We start from the raw sequence: 24063 nt of genomic DNA on the forward strand, positions 1-24063 counted from the left end.
AATTAATTGCACTCTTAAGCAATAGTAGAATAGTATTTATATAAATATTTTTGGATGTTTTCCACATTTTCAAATATATTGATTTCAATTACAACACAAACAACAAGGACAGACTCCTTGTTGGTTTTGTAGATACAGACTAACACGGCTACCCCCTGATAATTACAACACAGAATACAAAGAGTACAGTGCTCACTTTATTTTTTATTATAAAGATTTGCACTGTAAAAATAAAAGAAATAGTATTTTTTAATTCACTTAATACAAGTACCATAGTGCAATCTCTCTACATTTGTAAGTTCAACTTTCATGAGAATTATGTACAAAAAATAAGTGGAATGGTGGCCAAAGCATGAAGGGGCATACGAATGTTTAGCATATCTGGCACGTAAATACCTTGCATTGCCAGCTACAAAAGTGCCATGCGAAAGCCGGTTCTCCCTTTCAGGTGACATTGTATATAAGAAGCCAGCAGCATTATCTCCTGTAAATGTAAACAAACTAGTTTGTCTTAGCAATTGGCTGAACAAGAAGTAGGACTAAGTGGACTTGTAGGGTCTAAAGTTTTACACTGTTTTGTTTTTGAGTGCAGTTATGTAACCCCAACCCCACTCCCCAAAATCTACATTTGTAAGTTGCACTTTCATGATAAAGAGATTGCACTACAGTACTTGTATTTTTCAATTCACCTAATACAATTTCTTTTGTTTAGCAGTTTTACAGTGCAAATATTTGTAAGCAAAATAATAAAGTGAGCACTGTACACTTTGTATTCTGTGTTGTAATTGAAATCAATATATTTGAAAATATAGAAAAACAGCCAAAAACATTTAATAATTTCAATGAGTATTCTATTGTTTTACAGTGCGATTAAAACTGCGATTAATCATGATTAATTTTTTTGAGTTAATGGCGTGAGTTAACCAATTAAATGACAGCCCTATAAATAACACTTCTTTATTTACTTTCTCCACACCAGTCATGATTTTATAGACCTCTATCATATCACCCCTTAGTCGTCTCTTTTCAAAACTGAACAGTCCCTGTCTTATTAATCTCTCCTCATCTAGAAGCTGTTCCATACCCCTAATCATTTTTGTTCCCCTTTTCTGTACCTTTCCCAATTCCAATACATCTTTTTAGAGATGGGGTGGCCACATCTGCACGCAGTATTCAAGATGTTGGCATACCATGTATTTATATTGAGGCAACATGATATTTTCTGCCTTATTATCTATCCCTTTTTTAATGATTCCCAACATTCGGTTAGCTTTTTTGACTGCCGTTGCACACTGAGTGGATGTTTTTAGAAAACTATCCACAATGACTCCAAGATCTTGCTTTTGAGTGGTGACAGCTAATTTAGACCCCCACCATTTTATATGCATAGTTGGGATTATGTTTTCCAGTGTGCATTACTTTGCATTTAACAACACTGAATTTCATCTGCCATTTTGTTGCCCAGTTTAGTGAGGTCCCTTTGTAACTCTTTGCAGTCTGCTCTGGACTTTACAATCTTGAGTAGTTTTAGATCATCTGCAAATTTTGCCACCCCTCTTTCCAGATCATATATGAAAATATTGAATAGTACTGGTCCCAGTACAGATCTCTGAGGGACAGCACTGTTTACCTCTCTCCATTCTGAAAACTGACCGTTTATGCCTACCCTTTATTTCCTATCTTTTAACCAGTTACCGATCCATGAGAGGACCTTCCCTCTTATCCCAGAACAGCTCATTTTGCTTGAGAGCCTTTGATGAGGGACCTTGTCAAAGGATTTCTGAAAATCAAAGTTCACTATATCCACTGGATCACCCTTGTCCACATGCTTGTTTACTCCCTCAAAAAATTCTAGTAGATTGGTGAGGCATGATTTCCCTTTACAAAAACCATGTTGACTTTCCCCAACAATCATCTGTGTGTCTGATAATTCTGTTCTTATTATAGTTTCAACCAGTATGCCCAGTACTGAAGTTAGGCTTACCAGCCTGTAATTGCCGGGATCATCTCTGAAGCCTTTTTAAAAATTGGTGTCACATCAGCTATCCTCCAATCATCTGGTACAGAAGTTAATTGAAGTGATAGGTTACATAGCACAGTTAGTAGTTCTGCAATTTTATATTTGAGTTCTTTCAGAACTCTTGGGTGAATAATAAGTCACCAGGAACAGATGGTACTGTTTAGTTTATCAATTTGTTCCAAAACCTCCTCTAATGACACAGCAGCCTGGGACAATTCCTCAGATTTGTTATCTAAAAAGAATGGCTCAGGTTTGGGAATTTCCTTCACATCCTCAGCCATGAAGAATGCAGAGAATTCATTTAGTTTCTCCGCAATGGCCTTACTGTCGTTGAGTGCTCCTTTAGATCTTGATCGTCCAGTGGCCCCACTGATTGTTTAGCAGGCTTTCTGCTTCTGATATACTTTAAAAAATTGCTGTTAATTTTTGAGTCTTTGGCTAGCTGTTCTTCATATTCCTTTTTGGCCTTACACTTCACTTACCAGAGTTTATGTTCCTTTCTATTTTTCTCAATAGGATTTAACTTCCACTTTTTGAAGGATACCTTTTTTTGCCTCTCACTGCTTCTTTTACTTTGTTGTTTAGCCACGGTGGCACTTTTTTCATTCTCTTAGTATGTTTTTTAATTTGGGGTATACATTTAAGTTGAACCTCTATTATGGTGTCTTTAAAAAGTTTCCATGCAGCTTGCAGGGATTTCACTTTTGGCACTGTACCTTTTAATTTCTGTTTTAACTAACTTCCCCATTTTTGTGTAGTTCCCCTTTCTGAAATTAAATGCTACCATGTTGGGCTGCTGTGGTGTCCTCCGCGCCGCCTCCACCCCCCCCAGAGGGAAGTTAAATCTAATTATATTATGGTCACTATTACCAAGCAGTCCAGCTATATTCACTTTTTGGACCAGATCCTGTTCTCCACTTAAATTAAGAATTGCCTCTTCCTTTGTGGGTTCTAGGACTAGCTGCTCCAAGGACCAATCATTTAAGGTATCAAGAAACTTAATCTCTGCATCCCTTCTTGAGGTGACATGTACCCAGTCAATATGACGATAGTTGAAATCCCCATTATTGAGTTTTTTATTTTTATAGCCTCTCTAATCTCCCTGAGCATTTCACAGTCATTATCACCATCCAGGTCAGGTGGCTGGTAGTATATCCCTACTGCTATATTCTTATTATTCAAGCGTGGAATTACTATCTGGACAGTTTGGTTCATTTAAGATTTTTACTTCATTTGACTTACGCTTTCTTTCACATATAGTGCCACTCCCCCACCAGCACGACCTGTTCTGTCCTTCTGATACATTTTGTATCCTGGTATTACTGTGTCCCACTGATTATCCTCATTCCACCAAGTTTCTGTGATGCCTATTATATCAATATCCTCATTCAATACAAGGCACTCTAGTTCACCCATCTTATTGTTTAGATGTCTAGCATTTGTATTTAAGCACTTAAAAATTACTTTTCAGTTGTCTGCCGTTACGTGATGTAAATGAATGGGACTCTCATTTAACTCTTTTTCATCAGATCCTTCCCGTGTTTTATCTTCCATCCTCTCTTCCTTACTAGGACATAGAGACTCTCCGTTAATAGTTCAGCTCCTTTAACCTCACATCATACAGCTTGTTTTCCCCTGAATCATTTTGAGGTCTTCCTTTGAATTTTTTCCAGTATCTCCCCTCCTTTCTTGAAGTGTGGACACCAGAACTGAAGACAGAATTTTAGTAGCAGTCTTACCAATGCTGTGTACAGGGGCACTTCCCTACTTGATATCTCCTTTTTATACACCCAAGCAACACATTATCCCTTTTTTTGCCATAGCACTGTACTGAGAGCTCATGTTGAGGTGATTATCTACAATGACCTCTAAATCCTTTTGCATTTTGAAAAGCAGTGACAGGGTCTCCCATCCTGTAGATATAACGTGTGATCCTTGTTCTCAGATGTATTACCTCACGTTTGGCATATTAAAATGCATTTTGTTGGATTATGATTATTTAAATAGCTGATTCACATCACTCCGTAACAGTATCTATTATCCCCACCAATTGTTCTGTCATCTGCAAACTTTACCAGTCAAGATTCTATGTCATTATCTAGATCACAAATAAAAATAACATTGGACAAAGAACCAGTCCCTGTGGGACCCTGCTCATTGATAACTCCCCATTAACAACTACATTTGAAGATTATTTGTAACCAGTTTTTAACTCCTTAACATGTGCCCTTAATTCCATATAATGCAAGTTTTTTGGTCTGAATGCACTTCTGTGGTCTGAAAAATATGTTTGTAGGCACTGTTATTATTTGGGTTCAATTTTAATCTTGTAGGTTTTTCATTTTAAATAACTAGGTCTAGTTTAACTGAAATTTTATTATTTAAAAATGTACATCTATACAGTGAGTTTTATTCTTATCTTATACCAAATGCAATTTGTCTAACAGTTACTAATTGCTCAAGATGTTTTGAAACTTGATGACAAGCTTTTATTTTATTTTTATTCTATATTATCTTGCCAACTTATGGAACATATTTGTCAATTTTTTCAATAAATTGTTTTATTGAGCTAACATCTTGAAATTATCAGTATAGTTAAAATTTACAGCTAAATTTATTCATTCTCTCTCAATTTATAAACACTAATCGGCACCTACTGAATGCATATAGAGTTGACTGCTGCTTTGAAGTAAATGGTGTCAAATCTTCTAAAGCAAAGAGATTCAATTATCATAAACATCAAAGCACCTAGTGAATGGCGCTCTGGAGAATGACTGATATGGAAATGAGGAAGTGTTTGTTTCTCACATCAAAAACTGAGCAATGCTAAATAAAAAGCTATGTATTTTTCTGCTGTTAATTATGTCATGGAAAGACTTGTACTTTACTGGGAGGCTATTCTCCCCTCTGGATCATGTGTAACTTTCATTAATGTTAAGGAGAGTAATGCATGTGCATCTCTTAGGCCTGGTCTACACTACGACTTTAATTCGGATTTATCAGCTTTAATTCGAATTTACCCTGTAACCGTCCACACAACGACGCTATTTATTTCGATGTAAAGGACCCTTTAAATCGATTTCTGTACTCTACCCCGACGAGCGGAGTAGCGCCAAAATCGAGTTTAACATTTCGAATTAGGGATAGTGTGGCCGCAATTCGATGGTATTGGCCTCCGGGAGCTATCCCACAGTGCATCATTGTGACCGCTCTGGACAGCAATCTAAACTCGGATGCACTGGCCAGGTAGACAGGAAAAGCCCCGTGAACATTTGAATTTCATTTCCTGTTTGCCCAGCGTGGAGAGCACAGGTGACCACAGATAGCTCATCAGCACAGGTAACCATGCAGGCTGATAATTGAAAAAGAGCACCAGCATGGACCGTGAGGGAGGTACTGGATCTGATCGCTGTATGGGGAGAGGATTCAGTGCTTGCAGAACTTCGTTCTAAAAGACGAAATGCAAAAACTTTTGAAAAAATCTCCAAGGGCATGATGGAGAGAGGCCACAATAGGGACTCAGATCAGTGCCGCGTGAAAGTCAAGGAGCTCAGACAAGCCTATCAAAAAACAAAGGAGGCAAACGGTCGCTCCGGGTCAGAGCCGCGGACATGCCGCTTCTACGCCGAGCTGCATGCAATTCTAGGGGGGGCTGCCACCACTACCCCACCTGTGATCGTGGATTCTGGGTTGGGGATAGTCTCATCAGCGACGCCTGAGGATTCTGCCGATGGGGGAGAGGAGGAGGAGGAAGAGGAGGAAGAGGAGGATGAGCTTGCAGAGAGCACACAGCACTCCATTCTTCCCAACAGCCAGGATCTTTTTATCACCCTGACTGAAGTACCCTCCCAAGCCTCCCAAGCCAATACCCAAGACTCTGACCCCATGGAAGGGACCTCAGGTGAGTTTACCTTTTAAAATATAAACTTGTTTTAAAAGCAAACGGTTTTTAATGATTACTTTGCCTGACTTTGCATTCGCGGTCAGTTCAGCTACTGGAAAAGTCTGTTAACGTGTCTGGGGATGGAGCGGAAATCCTCCAGGGACATCTCCATGAAGCTCTCCTGGAGGTACTCCGAAAGCCTTGCCAGAAGGTTTCTGGGCAGTGCATCCTTATTCCCTCCTCCATGGTAGGACACTTGACCACGCCATGCTTGCAGCAAGTAATCTGGTATCATTGCCTGACAAAGCCTGGCAGCGTATGGTCCCGGTGTTTGCTGGCATTCAAGCAACATCCGTTCTTTATCTTGTTGTGTAATCCTCAGGAGAGTGATATCACTCCTGGTAACCTGGTTGAAATACGGGAACTTAATTAAGGGGACAGAGGTGGCCGTTCCTACTGGGCTGTTTGCCTGTGGCGGAAAATAAATCCTTCCCTGCAGTTAGCCAAGCGCAGATGGGAAATTGGGCCTGAGTTTTTCGCGTTTGGCTAGCAGGGATCTTCCCTGTTACCAGCCACGCGGTGGGGGGAGGGGTACCGTGATCATCCCAGAGAATTCATGGCGGGAGGGGGGCGGCGGCGGGGGGGGTGGTTAGTTTGGTGCCTGCAGGGATCTTCCCTGATACTAGCCACGCGGTGGGGGGGAGGGGTACAGCGATCATCCCAGAGAATTCATGGCGAGAGAGGGGGGTGGTTAGTTTGTTTTCTGGTGCTGCTGAATGTTAACAGAAAAACCGCAGCACTCTACAAGCTATGCTTGGTATGTGGGAAAGGAGGGCGCAGAAGCTGTAAGACAATGGCTTACCATGGCCGCATGCAAGCCGAATTCTGTTGCCCAGACCTGTGATCTCTAGCAGCAAAGCCACAGGCACTCAGCATAAGAGGCAAAATGCGACCTTGCACAGAAATCACATGTGCTATGTAATGTGAATAGTGTTGGTCACCGTGAAAGAGTATAAGCATTGTTCTGCAAAATGTAGCTTTTTAAACAATTCTCTCTTTTTTCCCCTCCCTACAGCAGCTGCAAATTCCTCAAGCCTCCCTCCTCCATCCCAAAGGTTATCACAGATAAGGCATCGTAAGAAGAGAACGCGAGACGAGATGTTTTCTGAAATTATGGAATCCAGCTGCAGTGACAGAGCTCATCTGAATGAGTGGAAGGAAACAGTTTCAAAGTATAGGAAAGAAGCCAGTGAACGTGAGGACAGGAGGGACCAACGTGAGGACAGGAGGGACCAACGTGAGGTCAGGAGGGACGCTCGAGATGAAAGGTGGCGGCAGGAAGACCAGAGGAGGCAGGATGCAACGCTGGGGCTGCTGCGTGAGCAAACAGACATGCTCCGGCGTCTGGTGGAGCTTCAGGAACGGCTGCTGGAAAACAGACTGCCGCTACAGCCCCTGTACCCCCCTCCCTCTCCCCATGTTCCATATCCTCCTCACCCAGACGTGTAAGAACGCGGGGGGGGGGGAGGCTCCGTACACCTTCCCATTCCACCCCAGTAGACAGCCCAAGCAAAAGGCTGTCATTTTTTTAACCTTTTCTTTGTGGCTTTTTCCTTCCCAGCAATCCTCCTCCCAAATACCACCCGGGTTCCCTCCCTCTTTTTCTAATCTATTAATAAAGAATAAATGATTTTTAAATGATAGTGACTTTATTTGGTTTGAAAGAAAGCTGGGGGAAGGGGGAGGGTGGGTTCCTTACAGAAAATCAGTCAATAAAGGGGGCGGGTTTTCATGAAGGAGAAACAAACAGATATTTCACACTGTAGCCTGGCCAGTCACGAAACTGGTTTTTAAAGCTTCTCTGATGCACAGCGCTTCCTGGTGTGCTCTTCTAATCGCCCTGGTGTCTGGCTGCGCGTAATCAGCAGCCAGGCGATTTGCCTCAGCCTCCCACCCCGCCATAAAGGTCTCCCCCTTACTTTCACAGAGATTGTGGAGCACACAGCAAGCAGAAATAACAATGGGGAGATTTCTTTGGCTGAGGTCAGAGCGAGTCAATAATGATCGCCAGCGACCTTTTAAACGGCCAAATGCACATTCTACCACCATTCTGCACTTGCTGAGCCTGTAGTTAAACAGCTCCTGACTCCTGTCCAGGCTGCCTGTGTACGGCTTCATAAGCCATGGCATTAAGGGGTAGGCTGGGTCCCCAAGAATAACTATTGGCATTTCAACATCCCCAACGGTTATTTTCTGGTCCGGAAAGTAAGTCCCTTGCTGCAGCCCTTTAAACAGAGTAGTGTTCCTGAAGACACGAGCGTCATGAACCCTTCCCGCCCAGCCCGCGTTGATGTTGGTGAAACGTCCCTTGTGATCCACAAGTGCTTGCAGCACCATTGAAAAGTACCCCTTGCGGTTTATGTACTCGGTGGCTTGGTGCTCCGGTGCCAAGATAGGGATATGGGTTCCGTCTATCATCCCACCACAGTTAGGGAATCCCATTGCAGCAAAGCCATCCACTATAGCCTGCACATTTCCCAGAGTCACTAACTTTCGTAGCAGCACCTGAGTGATTGCTTTGGCTACTTGCATCACAGCAGCCCCCACAGTAGATTTGCCCACTCCAAATTGATTCCCGACTGACCGGTAGCTGTCTGGCGTTGCAAGCTTCCACAGGGCTATCGCCACGCGCTTCTCAACTGTGAGGGCTGCTCTCATCTTGGTATTCTGGCGTTTCAGGGCAGGGGACAGCAAGTCACAAAGTTCCATGAAAGTGCCCTTACGCATGCGCAAGTTCCGCAGCCACTGGGAATCGTCCCAGACCTGCAACACTATGCGGTCCCACCAGTCTGTGCTTGTTTCCCTTGCCCAGAATCGGCGTTCCATGGATAGAATCTGCCCCATTAACAACATGATCTCCAAAGCACCGGGGCCCGCGGTTTCACAGAATTCTGTATCCGTGTCCGTGTCCATGTCCATGTCAATGTCCTCATCATGCTTGTCGCTGCGCTGCCGCCGCCGCTGCCTCCTCGCCTCGTTTTTCTGGTCCTGGCTGAGCATAAACTCCACGAGAATGCGCGAGGTGTTTACAATATTCATGACTGCTGTATTGAGCTCAGCGGGCTCCATGCTTGCGGTGGTATGGAGTCTGCAGTGTTCACCCACCCAGGAAAAAAGGCGCGAAAATGGTTGTCTGCCGTCCGTTGCTTTCATGCAGGGAGGGAGGGAGGGAGGAGGTGAGGCTGTACCCAGAACCACCTGCGACGATGTTTTTGGTCCCATCAGGCACTGGGATCTTAACCCACAATCCCAATGGGCGCGGGAGACTGCGGGAACTATGAGATAGCTATCCCATAGCTACCCACAGTGCAACGGTGCAGAAATCGACGCTAGCCCCGGTACTTGGACGCACACCACCGAATTAATGTGCTTAGTGTGGCCGCATTCATTTCGACTTTATACAACCTGTTTTTCAAATCCGAATTATATAAATTCGGATTAATCCCGTAGTGTAGACATACCCTTAGGGGGGAAAAAAAGCTACATTCCATCACTGGGTATAGGGCTTACTAGAAACACTTATTGTCTGACCTCTCCCCAGGACCAGTGTCAGTCTCCTTTCTGAGCTACTGGGACTCAGCTCTGGTGAGTCCTACTTCCTATACTAGTTCTGGAAGATGACTTCTGAATATAATTTCAGAATCCTGTGATTTAAAATAAAAGCTTTAAATGACAAGTAAAGACCACATGTTCATCAGTACATAATGTTGTAACCTGCAAAAAAAATTAAAGATGGGATTGGTCATAAAAATGGAAGAATGCATTCCACTCTATTGTTTGGGTGCAGGTCTCCTTGAGGGAGAACACTAGGGCTTAAGTGGGGACTTAAGGGATGCATAGCCCTTGTGCTGACCCTCTGCCCAGATGTGAATTTCACCCTATAAGATTTTATGTAGGGGTTTATCACAAAGCTATTTAGCACAGGTGTTTATGCAATTGTGACATGTTCAGAAAACCAAGTGATCACTGATCCTCAGCCTCTCATTTCCAACTGAGTAGTGCAGTCATCTGTTGTGAACACAACATAGTCTAATGCACATAAATGGAAACAATGGCTCATGACAATGCAGAGACTTTCTTACACTGCCTCTGATTCTTTACAGGCATTGCTTTATGCATATAGGAAACCCTTGTTAATGCACATCTTTGTGGCTATTAATTTATTTTGACAATTATAGTCTAGTTTCAAGTGGTTATGACAATATCCCATAGTACATTTATAACAGGTTCTGTAGCATAGTTAACAAAAATAGTGATGTCTTAAGGCTTGTCTACACTTAAAACAGTACAGCACCACGGCTGTGCCACTGTAGTGCTTCAGAGTGGACACTACCTGTGAAAACAGGAGAGGTTCTCCCATCGGCATTGGTAACCCACCTTCCCAAGAGGCAGTTGCTAGGTCGATGGAAGAATTTTTCCAACTTAGCGCTGTCTATACAGGGACTTAGGTTAGCTTAACACCACCGTTCAGGGGTATGGATTTTTAACACCCCTGATCGACATAGTTAAACCAACCTAATTTTCTAGTCTAGGCCAAGCCTTTATAATATGAGGTCTCGCTACAGCAGTCTGCTATTAAATCTTTCCTGAGAAGTAGGGTGAGACCACAGTAGCTTTGTGAGAATTATCATGTTTGCAGATAACTCCCGTGAGAATTATTGAAGTTCTGTTGTTTTTAAAAGGGGGAAACAGCGTTTTTAATATGTGAAGGTTATAATTATGGGGCACATCATAACCCAGTAAAAGATGGAGAAAAACAAAACACATAAATGTACTTGTGGTGTTGAGGGATTTTTTAAGCTGTTTTGAAGATTTTTTTTTTTTTTTTGCTTTCTTGCACAGGTTGTTGCTAACTTACATATTTCCTTGGTAATTTTACATTTCATTGTCTGTAAGTAACTACATATTATAAAAATACATATAATGCTTGTTCATCACCATCTGTACTCTCAGAGGGCTTGTTGCAAGCACATCAGGCTGCTTTCAAATTCCCTGATTTTAATATGTAAAAAGAAAGCGTTTCCAACTCCTTTGAAACAGTTCTAATAACAGCTGAGCACCTTTATTGGAGGTGATATTTAAAACATACACACAAACACTCCTGAGGTCTTTGCAATATGAAATTCTTGTTACTCTAATTTGTATGCAAAATAAGCATGCAAATCCATTATAATTTTACATTTACTTAACAACTACGCGTTAGCATAATATGAGTACATCTATAACAAATGCTCAGTGAAAACAGATTTTGAATGACAATGGTAGAACATTAGTCATACTTAGATATTTTTCTCTACACACTAAAGGTCCTGAAAAGACACAGATTTGTGCCTTTGACATTCCTGAAAATGTATGAATTTAAATAAATTCTGAATAGACCCCCCTTGAAGTTGAAACACTGCCCACACAAAATCAGAACTTCATGAAACTGTCTGCATGTTATATTTTTTCCAAAGAACATTCCCTTTATGTAACAGACAAAAGACAGACCTTGTATCTAATATTTCATAAACTCTACCCAAAAAAAAGCAAATACATTTAAAAGCCTACCATATTACCACTAACAATTAAGGGAAAGACAATAGTAGTGAATAGTGGCAAATACAATCTATTTTGAACCTTTACTGCACACTTAGGACATGTCTACACTAGGAACTTTGGTTGATGCAAGTTACATCGGCATAAAGCCACTGCAGTTAGTATATTGTTTGTGCACCTGCAACCTTGGGTCAGCAGTGGAGTGCTTGTATCAATGCAGAGTGCAGTGTCCCAGGGGTAGGTATCCCAGTATGCAACCCACCACTGTCCAGAGCACTGTTTTTTGGGAAGTTTGGACAATGCATGGTGGGGCCAAAACAACTCATGCAAGACTGACTGGGAGCAAGGAGTCAATTCCCCAGCATGCAACTGTCTCAGTCCCATAATGTCCTCTATATCCCATAATTTTTGCACCTTTTTAAAAAATCCCATAAACCAGCATGGCCCTCCTTGCTGTTCCCCATCTCTGACAGAAGCATAGAGCCTACACCAGCACAGCTCTACACCAGTGTTTCTCAAACTGGGGCTGCCGCTTGTGTAGGGAAAGCCCCTGGCAGGCCAGGCCAGTTTGTTTACCTGCCCCATCTGCAGGTCTGGCCGATTGCGGCTCCCATGGTCGCGGTTCGCTGCTCCAAGCCAATGGGGGCTGCTGGAAGCGGCGCGGGCCAAAGGACTTACTGGCAGCAGCTTCCATTGGCCTGGAGCAGCGAACCGCGGCCAGTGGGAGCCACGATCGGATGAACCTGTGGATGGGGCATGTAAACAAACCAGCCCGGCCCGCCAGGGGCTTTCCCTACACAAGCGGTAGCCCCAGTTTGAGAAACACTGCTCTACACTCTATGCTCCTCCGCTGAGCAGCCAGTCTGATCTCTCGCAACAATGAGAGGCAACTTGATAGCATGAAAGGCAGCCTGGTCTAATGGACTAAGCACAGGGCTCATACTAGGGCCCCATGTATTCCAATCCCAGCTCTGATATTGATTGCTTCTATGGCCTTAGATAAGTCACTTAACATTTCTGCTTTAATTTCCCTCATCTGTGAGATAGAGATAATACTTATCTACTTCACTGAGGGATGACAATTGAATAGTTGATTTTGTAATACGATATAATTCACCAGAATACCCTCAAACCCTTCAAAGGCTGAGGCCATAGCATTCTTTCAATCCCTGACCATTGCAAAACTGTTATAAAATGTTGCCATCTGTATCAACCAGCAAAAGGATGTGATTTCCCATTCTGCATCAGGGAGAGTAATGGGAGAAAAATACTCCCTCTGTGCTACACCTGACCCTTTATATATAAACCACTTCCCCAGCCCTGTGCAGTTACCTGATTTTAATGGTCAGGATTCAATCACATTTGGGGGAGGAGTGGCAAAAAATTGTTTTGCAGGCTTGTCTAAAGAATGCTAAATCTAGCTTCATCAGACTGGTTGCTGCTAGCAGCATTTTAACTCAGTTTCCCTGACTGATACAAACAGGATTTTTTTTTCTAACACCAGTGTAATAAAGTAACGTTTACTTTCTGATTTCACCAATGCAAGCAAAATGATGTACATTTGCCTGTGTTAAGAGGCAAAAATTAAACAGAAGTCTTTGAGATTTTAAAAGTCACAGAGAATCCATCCTATTTGCTTTATTAAATTCCCTTAGTCTGACCCTCAAAGCTACAATTTCAATGCAAAAGCTTTCCTACAGTGTGAAAATGCTCTTTCACACAAAGAAGCATTTTTATAACAGAAAGCTTAAACTGTGCCTCTGGGAAGTTCTCTTCAGAGGACCACATACAAAATGGTGATCACAATAATTGGGTCCTGATAGGACACAGCAAAATCCTCCGTCTGTCTTCCTGGATGACTACATTTTTAAAGAGAGGCCATTGTGGAAGGCTGGGATTCTAGTGACATCAGAAACCAAACAGTGATAGTTTCCTTGCTGCATACTGTGTGTGTGTTGTTTATAAAATGGATATTTATAAACAGAACAGGTACAATGTATCTAGCAATAATGTAAGTTTTTCCACAGTGCCTTAATCCTGATCACTAACTCAAGGCACAGAAAGGAACCCCTTTTGGTTACTATGGTCTCAGTCTGGATTCAAACTAGTAACCTAATAATAAAATATTCCAGTCTAGTATCTCTCTCCTAAATCACCCACCCAAGCTTCCCATCTTTTCTTCTCTTAAAATTATTTCCATTTTCATTTTAAACCCCCCTCTTTCTTCTGTGCTACAATGTTTCCCAAAGCTGGAGCACTTTTCCCAACCAAAGAAACCTCTTTTAATTATTCAGCGTATCTCCCCTTCTCCGATTTCCCATTCTTTCAGTTTGTATAAACTGGGGTTAGATGCATTTGGCACTATTACCACTAGCTCAAGAGCCAACTGAATTAGGGCAAGTGGATAATTATTAATCAGAATGAGGAGTATGAATGGGCAGCCGGTGTTAAGACGTTTCCAAATAATTCCCAAACTATTTGTCAATTCTTTCATTGTAAATAATAGGGAATTTAAATTTGAAAAGATGAATATAATCCTAAATAAAGGTGAAACAGGATTGTTTTTTCTTCTGACTAGAAAATAGGAATTGACCATAATGCCATGGAATGCATAAATATTTGCACTACATAAGTACTTGCACAACAGCAAATATACAACAGGTGACTGATCAGAACCAATGATTAACTCAGTAAATAAAGAGTGTAGGAATGTAGAACACTTCTGCTGAAATTAATGTTTCTGAAGTCTAGAAATAATGCTTTGAATTTGAAAGGTTCTTATTTTAAATTCTGATTTGGCTTCTGTGACAATATAATGTTCAAGAGAATAACTGAGAGTCTGGTATTCATGGGGCAGGACGCATCCTGGTATCTGTGACATTTCAGGATAATTATAATAAACTAGGATATTGAAATGACATTGATTTCTAGGCCCCATACTTGGCACATAGCTTGTTTTTATTGTAGTGTATTTTAACATTTTGTAGTGTGTCCCACTAGGCATTTTCAGTTAAGTTCTGTTTTGCCATACTAGGCCCATAACCTTAAGATGAATAGAGATAGTTTGTCATCCCTTCTTTGTTCCTTTGTACATCTCTGTTGTCTGTCAACAAGTGGTCAGACACATACTAAAGAAATCCCTGCTTTGTTTACTCAGTTTTCTGTATGTATACACATTGCTGCAGAGACTCAATAGAACCAAAAGGCCACTGTTCCCTCTTGTGAGCCAGCTAAAAGGGAGTCTTTGAAGCTTGGGATAAACTAGTATGACCTGTCACTTAGGCTAAGACCATCTCAGACAGAAGCAGTTTTGAATATATTAAAGCAGCTGCCACTTCAGCACATGATAGTCATCATGGCAAGGAAGTGATCTACCTCCACCAAGGCCACCATGAAATAATAAACGATGAACACAATCCCCCAGGCATTTTCCAGTAAAGCCCATGTCAGCTCTGTGCTGACCAACCAAAGAAGTGGGCAGGCAGGGCTGAGGATGTTCTCCACGCTGTGGCTGCTGTCTGTTAGGTTCCCAGACCGGCCCCATCCGCTCAGTACAGCTGATCCCATACTGAGGGGTGTATTCTTCTGGATTTCCCCCACCCCCGACTTCTTTCTCCCCTGGTGCAATAAAATAATCCAAGTTTCTGACCACTCCCACCAGTACTGACCTGATTCCAGACCCCCAAGCGAGCAGTTCAGCTGTGGGAGCGTCCGAACTGCCCCGTGCCGCTGTAGGGTTAGAAATGGTGCATGCTCCGGCCCCCCTGGGAGGCAGTGCTGCTGCCCCTCGCCTGCACCACGCCCGAGGTAAGGGGTTGGGGGCACGCAGGCGGGCCAGCCCAGCGCCGGGAAGTTTTAGGGCTGCGCCCGTGCTCAGCATCACTCCGGCGCGGAGGAGGGAGGGAAGAAGGCGAGCCCCCCGCACGCCCACCCCCCGAGCAGCACTTACTGGAGACCTGCCGGCGCCGAGCCCGGTGCCTCCACAGCCTGGTCCTCACCCAGTGCAGGCGCGGTGGTAGCTCCATGACCAGCTGCGCGGGGCGCTCCTGGGGGCGGCCGCAGCTGCCCCGGAAAAAGGGCGAGATCAATCCCCGTCCGGAGCCCGTGACCCGCCAAGGCGGCTGTGCCCGGGAGCCACCTGCCTGCCCGGCGTGCGGCTCTCAGCCCTGGCCGGCAGCGCCCCGCGGAGTGCTCATGTTTTATGCATGAAGCTGTTGGGCGCGTAATTTCATCCCGGGCAGGCAGCGGGGGAGGGGGCTCCCTGCCCAGTGTCCTGCCAGCTTGGCTCCTGCCTCCACTTCCAGCTGGACTGCAGCAGCACACCCCAGGCCTGGGTCAGGGCATCGCTGTGCTAGGGCGATGCCAACACAGAACACGGGTCCTGCCTGCCCTGCAGAGTTTACACTCCAAGTACCTAACCCTGTACCTAAAACCTGGGTCTCGAGCTATATAGTTTACCAGCATCCCCGGGCACAGGCAACGTGATTTATTGGGGGGAAGGAGATTAAAGTTAAACAATAACGAGGGAGGGATAGCTCAGTGGTTTGAGCATTGGCCTCCTAAACCCAGGGTTGTGAGTTCAATCCTTGAGGGGGCCACTTGGGGATCCGGGGCAAAATCAGTAATTGGTCCTGCTAGTGAAGGCAGGGGGCTGTACTTGATGACCTTTCAAGGTCCCTTACAGTTCTATTAAATGGGATAGCTCCATTAATTGTTATTATTATAATATGGTTGAATATTGCTTTAATGAGAAGTTTTTTGAACCATGACTAAAATTGTCCCCCTTTAATAAAATGAGCTCCAAACTCAATGGTTCCGTTGTTAATGCAATCCCTTAATTTGTAGGGGGGCAAACCTCCCCAGTTGTCTATGCCTATGAATATGTTTACTTGGGTGTGTTGTCACCAGCAAAATCCCTCTATAACAGGAAAAATCATCAGCTGAGGGAGAAACTTTTTTTTTTTAAAAAAGAATCAATAACGAGTCTCCCTGAAAATGAGGGAGGCAGCTTACACCCCAAATGCATCAACTGTGAAGTTGTTCCCTATCTAATGTTCTGTTGCTTGAACATTTACAATTAAGCAGTAGAATTCTGAGCTGTGCAAAATGTAGCCATTGAAACTCCAGACCACCTGATTCTTGCTTGGTTTCAGGTTTCCCTAGGAGCTTGAAACTCACACCAGGTTCACAAAAGGTCCATTGGCTGATTTTTGTTTTCATTATGTAACTGAGTAAAAATTGCACTTTCACCATAACACCAATCGGATGCAGCAGTGTTTTCACTGCATGTCATTTTTGGGCATTCAGTCTAGAGATGGACCCAAGTCATGATGTGAATCCATAACTGGATTTCGAAAGCTAGGAAGCTGAGTAGTGGTTGAATCTGGAATTTGAGTCCTGGCCCATTCTAGTTCATTCACCCCAGAAAGTCAAGGCTAAACTCAGAGTGTAAGCCCAAGTAGGCATAGATCTACAACCAATTTTGCCAAGTCTCACTCGCTTATTTGAATTTAGAGGTGCTCAGAAACTAAGGTGATGAATGACATAAAATGACCCATAAATAAAATACATATTATCCTTGTGATGAAGGATTTTGCTATGAAACTTAAGAAATACAAAATGAGAGGCATATTAAACTTTTGAACTTCTATTTAAACTGTATTTGTATCTTGAGACAGCTCAGAGAAGCCTTTCCACAAGAGCTAATATTGTAGGGAATAACCCTGCTCTCATAATATGAACTAGGTGATCTAGCAGGTCTTTTATGTCTCTCTAACGTATGTGACTGACTTGTCACACTTATCTATTTCAGTTGCTTACTTTTTAAAATAGACTTTGAGGGTGAAATCTTAGCCCCATTGAAGTCAACAGCAAATCCTATTTACATCAGTGGGATCAGGATTTCACCTTTTGTGTTTACAGTACGTTTGCACATGCAAAGTATATAAGGAAAAATGTCCCTAACCCTTCAAGGCAAGCAACATCCGTCCTGGCCTCATTCCCTAGCTTTTAACCAGCTGAGACACCCATATAACATGGACAAAAAGGCCCTCACTGAGGGACAAAAGGAACGCTAGTTAAGGCAACTTTAACTTCTTTATTTAGAATTCTAGGTTGCTATAACCTGTTTCACGAACTACTCACAGTTGTTCTGACATACATAATTTACAATAATAAATGATAAATAACAGTAGTCATGTGTGGGTTGGAGGTAAAATTGGATCTGAAATGAGAGATGTGGACAGGTATGGCTGTCTTCTTTCGTATATTTTTGTATATTCAAACCTAAATATTGCCTTTAATGTTTTTATTATAATCATAAGGAAAGGTGGAAATAAGAACAATAAGAGAGATGAATTATGTACTGTTTCAAGGAAAATACCCTTAGAGGACAAATACATTTTGCTTGTGCTGATGATAAATTATTTTCTCACATATTTGCTCTTCCTCCTCCTCTTCTTTTCTTTTCTTGTTTTTAAACACAAAAAGCTTTATCAAACCCTGGAATAAGGCATTTTGAACATATATTTTTTTACTTTAGTGTAGGCAGAAGAGATTAATTCTACACTTGAGTGGTTCCAAATAATCATTGGTATTATTATTTATAACACGTAGCATTTTGATGGCTGATTTGCATTGAATTATCTGGAACCAAGGTGCAAAAAGAAATTGAGTAAAGCTTAATTGTGTGACTTTTTTCCCCCTCCCTCCATCTTATTTTTCTGTAAATGAACGTGAAATGTCAGAATCAAAAGAAAGGGCAGCAGCATGTGTGTCTCTCTGCATTTTACTTTGAAATATTACTGTGGAGAAAGAGACCTTCAATTACACAGTAAAAATGGAAACTGCTGAGCCAAGTCACACCCAGTTGTGTTACTTTGAATCTCAAATCAGCAAGAAAAACTTTGGATCATTAAAAAGTAAAGGCTGTCAAACTCCACAAAGTTTCCAGGATCAAACATAACCACTTTAAAAAAAAAAATCTTTCTTAACTGAACCTTTCAGCAGAATAAATAAAACAACAAATGAAATATCAAATGTTTCATATAATATATAAAATAGTTAAGAGGCTTAGCAATATCTTATATACTAACATTTAAAGCAATCAAGGGATTTAAATTTTCTGTGGTCACAGCAGTGTTCCAAGGGATCCAACTATTGTAGAAATAAAAGATTCAAGTTGGCTATGAAGAACAGCAATAAGTTTATCTATTTCTCACATTTCCTGCAGTCTGGCAATCCATTCTTTTTTTTGGTAGGAATTTTTCTTTTTAAGCTAGGAAGCAATATATTTCCTGTCTCTACCAATAATATACTCAGCCCTGGACATCCTTAACTATTCAGTTTTCCAGTAAAACACTGAGGCATATCAACGCTTTTTGCTGATCTAGTCATATAGAAAAAAAGACCTACTCTCTTAAAGCAAAGGTTAAAAATTAGGGTCAGGCTCTACGCAAAGCCACGTTTTCTCTACTGACAAATTCCTAAGACACTCTGGATTGAATTTTCAAAAATGAGTGTTGGTCTAACTCTGCTCTCACTGAGGTCAATGGGAGTTTTGCCTTTGACATCACCTGGAACAGAGTTAGGCCAATGGTTGAATCTTTTTGAAAATCCCACTCTCCGGGGTTTCAACAACATATCTATTCAAACCTCAATTAACCCAAAATCTGATTATCCAAATTTCAAGAGCAGCCTCTGATTTTGGATGCTTCCATTTTTAAGCACCCAGTTTGAGACATCAACACTTGATTTCCTAAGCTATTGAGAACCTTTTGCTCCTGATGATTTCAACTGGATTCGCAAAAAGAACAGGAGTACTTGTGGCACCTTACAGATTAACAAATTTAAAAATTTTGTTGGGCCTGTCTTGTAGGAGGTGACTTCTGGGTACTCATCTGTCAATCTGTTTTTTCACTTCAGCAGGTGGGTATTGTAGTTTTAAGAATGCTTGATAGAGATCTTGTAGGCGCTTGTCTCTGTCTGAGGGATTGGAGCAATCAACTGGATTCGTGAGTGCTCAGCACTTCTGAAAGTCAAGCCCAACATGTTTCAGTTTAAGCACCACAAATTAGTGAGTACTTAAAAAAAAATTGGCCTAAAGCATCTCTGATGTGAAGCTTTTGCATTTAAAAACTCGCTACTTAACCAAACCCTTGATAGTCTAAATTAATTTAATGTCTTCCATTCCATTCAAATTACTGAGGTGTGACTGTACTATAATTCACAGAGGATATCAAAAGGCATTCTTGTTTTTTTAGGGAGGTAGTACCCAGTCACAAAGAATGCTATTATATTCAGGTGTGTGAATTGAGACTACTTCTGAGAATGTTGGTAGAACTGTGTGTGTCTGCATGCACTTCCATACCACCATTATCCCCAACATCATGCTCACTAGTGGCATCATGATCCTCCTTCCATTGAAATTAATAGCAAAACTCCTATTGAAATCAATGGAAGTAAGATGTGACACTTTCTTGGGGCACCCAGAACTACAGATGATCTTGTTACCCTTCAGTGGGACTTGCTGGGGCCAAACTGTGTGACATCCCAGTGTGACGGAGCAGGGAGCAGGGCGGATTTGACCTGGGAATGCAGTCTGGGAGTTACATTGAGCTACCTGAGCTGTAACCTGAGCCAGGAAGGGGGGTGGGGGAAGTGACACCTTCTGCCTGGGAGACTGAACAAAGGAGAGGAGGGCAGAGGGGACGGGGGAGAGAACTGCTGGAGGGTTTTGGGACGTCTTCAGTTTTTGGGCTGGGAGGTGCAACGCAGGGAACCCCAAGCTGGGGTCTAAGCTCCCTGCGCTCCCCAAGAGGACTTGATTGAGGGGTCCTGGTTGTATCTACGAGCTCTGCTGTAGACTGTGTTCCTGTTATCCAATAAACCTTCCATTTTACTGGCTGGCTGAGAGTCACGGTGAATCGCAGGAAGCCCTGAGTCCCTCATACTCTGCGACACCCAGACAAACTTCCTAGGACTCTGCCAGCACTTACATTGCCTTGTAGGTAACACTTGGTGCATCCCAGTTCCCGAGCCCCCTGGAAAAGCATTCCCCTGGAGCATCCAGCCCCTGTCACTGTAGGGTTGTGAATCCTCCAGGATTGTCCTGGAGTCTCCAGGAATTAAAGATTAATCTTTAATTAAAGATTATGTCATCTGATGAAACCTCCAGGAATATGTCCAACCAAAACTGGCAACCCTAGTCACGGGACATATAACAACATAAGAATGGTCATACTTGGTCAGACCAAAGGTCCATCTAGCCCAGTATCCTGTCTTCCGTTAGTGGCCAATGCTGGGTGCCCCAGAGGGAATGAACAGAACAGGTAATCATCAAGTGATCCATCTCCTGTCTCCCATTCCCAGCTTCTGGCAAATAGAGGCTAGGAACACCATTCCTGCCCATCCTGGCTAACAGTCATTGATGGATCTATCCTCCATGGAATTATCTAGTTCTTTTTTGAACCCTGCTTTAGCCTTGGCCTTCACAGCATCCTCTGGCAAAGAGTTCCACAGGTTGGCTGTACATTATGTGAAGAATACTTCCTTTTGTTTGTTTTAAAACTGCTGCCTATTAATTTCATTTGGAGACCGCTAGTTCTTGTGTAATGAGAAGGAGTAAATAACACTTCCTTATTTACTTTCTCCACACCAGTCATGATTTTATAGACCTCTATCATATCCCTTCTTAGTCATCTCTTTTTCAAGGCGAAAAGTCCCAGTCTTATTCATCTCTCCTCATATGAAAGCTGTTCCATACGCCTAATCATTTTTGTTGCCCTTTTCTGAACCTTTTCCAATTCCAATATATATTTTTTGAGATGGGGTGACCACATCTGCATTCAGTATTCAAGATGTGAAATGGATAACTAACTGTCTTTTTGCTTCACCTTATATTTCTCCAAAACTTATTGTTTTGATTCTAAAGACAAGTCAACCCCTGTGACCTTGGTCTCCCATGCTGATCTCACATCACCCCATCAACCTGTTGACTTAATATGCAAATGTGGCTTCCTTTGTGTTGGTTCCACAATGTTTATTTTACATTAGATTTCAGAGTAGCAGCCGTGTTTTACATTTAAGACAGGGAGATCCTGATGGTCCCTACAGTCTGGTAGAAAATGTGTTTCTCCCTTTGATTTGTTACAGACTTTAAAACATAATATCACTGACTATCCATAATTCCTTATGTAGTGTTAATACACACATTTTACAATGATATTAATCACCAGTGTGTTACTGACTTTCGTTCGATACTTTACAAGACACTATAGATTAATATTATGACAGCAACGTGTAATGTGTTTGTCAGGTCTGATAGGAGTGGCTGACCAATCAGCCTCTATGTCACAGCACTTAAAAGTGACTTAAAGAACGTCAGAGATATGATCTAATTACTTTTTGTCCTGGAGTGCTTTTCTTATCCTGTATGCCAGAAAATGTAAGTCTTAATTCAGCAGGATACTTTCAGTTTGGCTGGGAATGTCTGACCAAGTGACTGACTCCATAAGTGATTTCTTAATGGATTTTTGTATCTCTTTCCTTCTGGGCTGACCTGCAGGGTTTTGCTCATTGGAAAACTGTACTTTATCCCTCACAAGGATCTCCTGCATACTCCTTGCTGTTTCAGTTATCCTTTTCTGGATCCATCAGCGAAAGACTACAGGTTCAATCCTTGCTAAAAAAAAATGAGTCTCACAGCATTTTGAGTTTCTGACAGTATTTTTCTTGTGCTACTTGTCTCTGCCCCATCTGTGTTCCATGCTTATGTCCTGACAGTTGAGAAGTAAAGTTGGTCCTCTTTCCTTGGCACAATTCCTAGAATCTTCACATTATTTATCCATATTTAATTTTCTACTTTATGTTCCATGTTGCAGAAGTTCTTATACAAAGATACCTTCCTGCAAGTAGTGAAGTCCATAATCTCAAACTGAGCCCTCAGCTTCTCACATGACTCTTGGCTCTTTCCCTAGCATACTTTTGATAGCCTCATTCTTAGTGAATCTCTTTTATCAGCAGAGTTGATTTATTGGGAGGCTTAAATTACCCACTTTCAGAAAGTGCCTTGAGTGCCTCAGATTGAAGGAGCTAGAGAAATTAAAATCATCATTTTTCAGGCTGGCAAACCTCTAGTGAGCCAAATGTCAGAGCATTGTACTTTAACACACATGCCAGACATCCATTTTCATTCGGGCTGTTGGATTCAATCTTAGAACCAGGAGTTATAATAAAAAATGCTAGAAAAATGCTGCTAAACTATAATGATGCTATCGGATGTCATTATGTTATAAATTGGATTGAGTTAAAATCTGATTCAAACTGATGTGTGAAGGCACCCATCACCTAAGATAGTTGTAAGGAACACATAAGGGGGTCCACCTAAAACAAGGCTTACAGAGTCTGCCCAGAAACTAGTACCATGGGCGCAGGGAGCTTCCACTGGGTATTGTGACCAGGGGTGTGTGTGGGATGTGCGCATGCGTGTGTGTGAGACAAAGCCTGAAGAAGCTACTAGAAGCTTGGTGTCTGATCCTGGACGCATGGAGAGGTTTTTGGGTTAGGGGTGCAGACTGAAAAGAATGTTCTTGGTGCTGTGAGCAAAATAAACTGTTTCCTGCTATTGGATTCCTTCTGCATTCAGAGACACAGGACTTTGCACATTCTTTGTATATAAACAAAACTGCATCACATACCTGACTGTCACCAATTTCTACCCCCCCAACTAGAACATCTCCTGGGCTCCAAACTTTGACTAGCCACTCGGGTCAAAAAGGGGCAACAATAATATACAGTATACTGTATGTGAGAGTGATTTGTGGGTCAGAAATGCCAGTGAGCATTTCCATTTATCCAACAACTCCTCATGTTGAAATGGCAGTAATCCAGTGGGGCAGTTAAATCACTAAGTAGCAGAGTTCATAAATACTGTATAGAAAAAATCCATGATGGCTCAGGATAAAAAACTGCATATAGTTTCTGTATATTCATGATGTGCTGTTCTTGTGCCACCTACTGACCAACTGCTTTATTTATGTTGTCGTTATTAGTGAATTGTTCTGGTTTATTTTTAAATCAGGGGTAGGCAACCTATGGCACACGTGCCGAAGGCGGCAAGCAAGCTGATTTTCAGCGGCGCTCACACTGCCCGGGTCCTGGCCACCGCTCTGGGGGGTTCTGCCTTTTAATTTAATTTTAAATGAAGTTTCTTAAGCATTTTAAAAACCATATTTACTTTACATACAACCCTAGTTTAGTTATATATTATAGACTTATAGACCTTCTAAAAACGTTAAAATGTATTACTGGCACGCGAAACCTTAAATTAGAGTGAATAAATGAAGACTCGGCACACCACTTCTGAAAGAAGAACAGGAGTACTTGTGGCACCTTAGAGACTAACAAATTTATTAGAGCATAAGCTTTCGTGGACTACAGCCCACTTCTTCGGATGCATATAGAATGGAACATATATTGAGGAGATATATATACACACATACAGAGAGCATAAACAGGTGGGAGTTGTCTTACCAACTCTGAGAGGCCAATTAATTAAGAGAAA

The 24063-nt window shown here is 42.2% G+C and overlaps 1 protein-coding gene across 4 annotated transcripts in view; it reads right to left on the bottom strand.

Annotated features, from left to right (window-relative positions):
- RIPOR2 (RHO family interacting cell polarization regulator 2) overlaps window positions 1-15719 on the bottom strand; it is a 177746-nt gene extending 162027 nt beyond the window's left edge. For 3 of the 4 annotated variants that reach the window (XM_034762448.1, XM_034762445.1, XM_034762451.1), the window contains exon 1: window positions 15451-15666. In XM_034762448.1, the coding sequence (XP_034618339.1) occupies window positions 15451-15526 (76 nt within the window). In that variant the 5' untranslated portion in view covers window positions 15527-15666. Of the gene's footprint in view, window positions 1-15450 lie in introns of all 4 variants that reach the window. The other variant, XM_034762450.1, reaches the window with a different exon arrangement.
- Between the last annotated feature and the right edge of the window lie 8344 nt (window positions 15720-24063).

Source organism: Trachemys scripta, chromosome 2, assembly GCF_013100865.1.
Source record: "Trachemys scripta elegans isolate TJP31775 chromosome 2, CAS_Tse_1.0, whole genome shotgun sequence".
Classification (NCBI taxonomy): Eukaryota; Metazoa; Chordata; order Testudines; family Emydidae; genus Trachemys; species Trachemys scripta.